We start from the raw sequence: 2,969 nt of genomic DNA, 5'->3' as shown, positions 1-2,969 counted from the left end.
TGGTCTAAGTGCTACTCTACGTCCGGGAAGTCATGCCATACTACAAGTACAGTACTGACGAGCGCCGAAGAACGGCCAGGCTAGAATTTCACCAATTTTTAAGAACGGTCTACGCTGGAGTTTTTCAAGATAAGAACGGAAACCGTAATGTACACTCAGACGTATTACTATTACTTTGCATAAATGTACATGTAAGACTGTACCATTGAATAAGAACGAAACTGCTGTGTTTGCTAAAAATAAGAACGGGCTAGGCTAGAACCCTGACCCCCCAGTTTTTCGTTGCTCGACAGTCCTGTAGTGCACATAGGCAACATTTCTGACTTTCGGATGATGTATGGTCATACCAACTGGTACACCCACATGTACCCCCCCCCCCCCCCCCCCCCCACACACACACACCTCCGCATAATGTAAAGGATGTGCAACAACATCGGCTATAACCAAGAGCAAGGAGCCAATCAGATGTCATGCAATTACAACTGCTTTCCGATTGCATGGAGCCCTGATAATCCAAAGGTGGATTTGTGAAGGTAATGCTTATCTGCAGTTTCCAATCGACATGGTAATTATCAATAGTTTACTTCAAGCATGTCCAAACTGCTAGTGCAAGTATGGTAAACACAATGTCTCTCCCTGCAATTCATGCCGGATGTTGGAAGTCATCTGAGCAGGGACCACTGTCAGGATTCCACCTGCGCAAGCTAATGAAGTGTTCTTGCAATTCAATTATACTTTAAAGAGACATTGAAACATAGTGGGTTGGGCAGTAAGTGGTGCTGCGTATCACATGCACAGAGCTACTCCAGTCCCAACACATCCAGCCCTATCCAGGGTAAATCAATACTGCAGAGTGTAGCCTGTAGGCACTAGTAAGTGGAAGATCAACCCCCTTTTTCGAGGATGTCTGGGTTCCAGCCGCTGCGTGACTCGTTATGCAGAACTAACTAAATGCAGTTTACTTCCAGGCTAGTTCCTGCCTCGTTTCACACAAGAAATCACGCAACAAACGCATCAACAGCCCCAAACAGCTGACTCTCCGGATGCGTGGTCTGTGAACTCAATCGGACATTCTAGCGGATCATGGATGGCATCAGGCACGAAACGAGTCTGCCGTATACGCGTAGTGATGGTGTGCTCGTGCTTACGACGAGGGGAAGATCTCCAGCCTAGGGTCAGGAACATAGCTTTCCGGGGGATGATAGGTAGACACCAGGAGTTTCGTACCGATACATATAATTATTATGTGACAGGTGTACCCGGTGTGAATGAACACTCCAAGTCCAAGCCCTTTGCTGATTATTGCATCTCAACAACGCAAACACAGCGGGCGCTCGAATGCAGTATTTCACAAATAATTGAGTTTTCATCGCTTGGCACTTACCCTTCTGCGCAGTTATCAGTCGCTTGCAAGCTTTGACCAATGTCTTGATCGACTCTGCTGTGTTCTCAAGCTCCTTTTCGTGCGCCTGTAGCGTATCTCTGAAGAAGGGACTGTCGTGAACACAGTCGCTGTATTCCAGAGGTCGCAGAACCATCTTGGCAGCGGCAGCTCACACTAAGCACAGTGAGTGGCGGTGTGGCCTACAGCCTAGTGTTGCAGCTAGATGATGCCGCAGCACCGAGATGATGAAAAACCAGGTAAAGGGACCCAGTGACCGACTCCACTGCGTACTGCAGGCCAACTGATCACAAATTATCACCCGCCCCACTGAGGGCAAGGACCAGCGCCGAGAACAAATTCTATCCAACCAGCGACAGCTACAGCAAGCGACTTCTTGTGCACTAGCTAATACAACATGTACGCTAGAACAAACACGCTAGTGGTGGTGACTCCAGGGTCGTGTACGCTACGAACACTTTCCTGCCCGAGAGCATGTCGACAGCAGAAGCGCCTCCAACTGCAATGGGGAATTGCGGGGAGATAAGGAGAGACGCGAACGAATGATGACCAACATGAACACAAAAGCAAAAAAATGTACTGTATCCCACGCCACTAGTGGTGGTAGTGGCACTACGCAGTACTACAACTACTGATAGTACCGTACTACGATCTGCATGGCATATGGATATGGGGCGACAAGACATTCACGGCGCAGCGTCAAGTGCGAGTGTACTTGGATATCCAGCTCATGACATGCATGCATGAGGCTCAGCCAGTATGCAGTCGACTTCCTTGGCCGTGTACGTGTAGCCAGGGCCACTAGTACTAGTACTCAGTACTAGTAGTGGCAGTGATCATGGTGATAGCCTACAGCTACTACGGCTAGGCGTGACGAAATAGATCAGCGCCTGGGGTGCTTTTTAGTGAAGTTTTTACTCATAGTCATAGCCATAGTCATAGGGCCTAGGGACATATTAGTCATACCAATTACATGTAGATCTACTAATGATTGATGAATGATTGTATTTGTAGTGATTAGTGTCGAGTAGTAGATCTATAGACCTACGATTCTATCTGCAGTGATAACGACTTCTATTTTGTGCCTGGAAAACCTACCGTCAGTGTCACATACTCATACTCATACAACGAGTCATAGTCATTGACCGACCGTAGAGTCTACTAATACCTTAACCTTTTACTAGCAACTACATTGTACATGTACTAAGTACAGTAGATACACTCATAGTCATACAGGCAGATCGCGCAAAACGTCTTTAGTACTTGCCAAAAAGGCCAATACTGCAATAGGCAATACTGCAATAGGCAATAGTACTACAATACATGTACAAGGTATTGAATATGGGCCCAGGCTCCCCAGACTACATACTAGTAGTAGCAGATCTTCCCTACCCAAAAAATCTGGATATCAGAACTGAGAAGTACAATCATGTAAAAACCTGCACTCTGAACAGACTGAAGCCGTGAAGGCAGCCACTGATGGCAATACAGTGTACAATCATTTGACATGTTTCGCTGCACGCATGCAGGATTCGCCTCTTTCACAAAAAAATACTGAAATAATTAA

The 2,969-nt window shown here is 46.7% G+C and overlaps 1 protein-coding gene across 1 annotated transcript in view; it reads right to left on the bottom strand.

Annotated features, from left to right (window-relative positions):
* The window catches only part of LOC135808402 (rho GTPase-activating protein 26-like), a 33,820-nt gene extending 31,826 nt beyond the window's left edge, over positions 1-1,994 (bottom strand). The window contains exon 1 of the mRNA XM_065321588.1: positions 1,385-1,994. Coding sequence (XP_065177660.1) covers positions 1,385-1,538 — 154 coding nt within the window. The 5' untranslated portion in view covers positions 1,539-1,994. The remainder of the gene's footprint in view (positions 1-1,384) is intronic.
* Between the last annotated feature and the right edge of the window lie 975 nt (positions 1,995-2,969).

The sequence above is a fragment of the Sycon ciliatum genome, chromosome 2 (assembly GCF_964019385.1).
Source record: "Sycon ciliatum chromosome 2, ocSycCili1.1, whole genome shotgun sequence".
Taxonomy (NCBI): domain Eukaryota; kingdom Metazoa; phylum Porifera; class Calcarea; order Leucosolenida; family Sycettidae; genus Sycon; species Sycon ciliatum.
The sequence above is the reverse complement of the archived record's forward strand: the minus strand, read 5'-3'. Positions and strand labels throughout refer to the sequence as shown.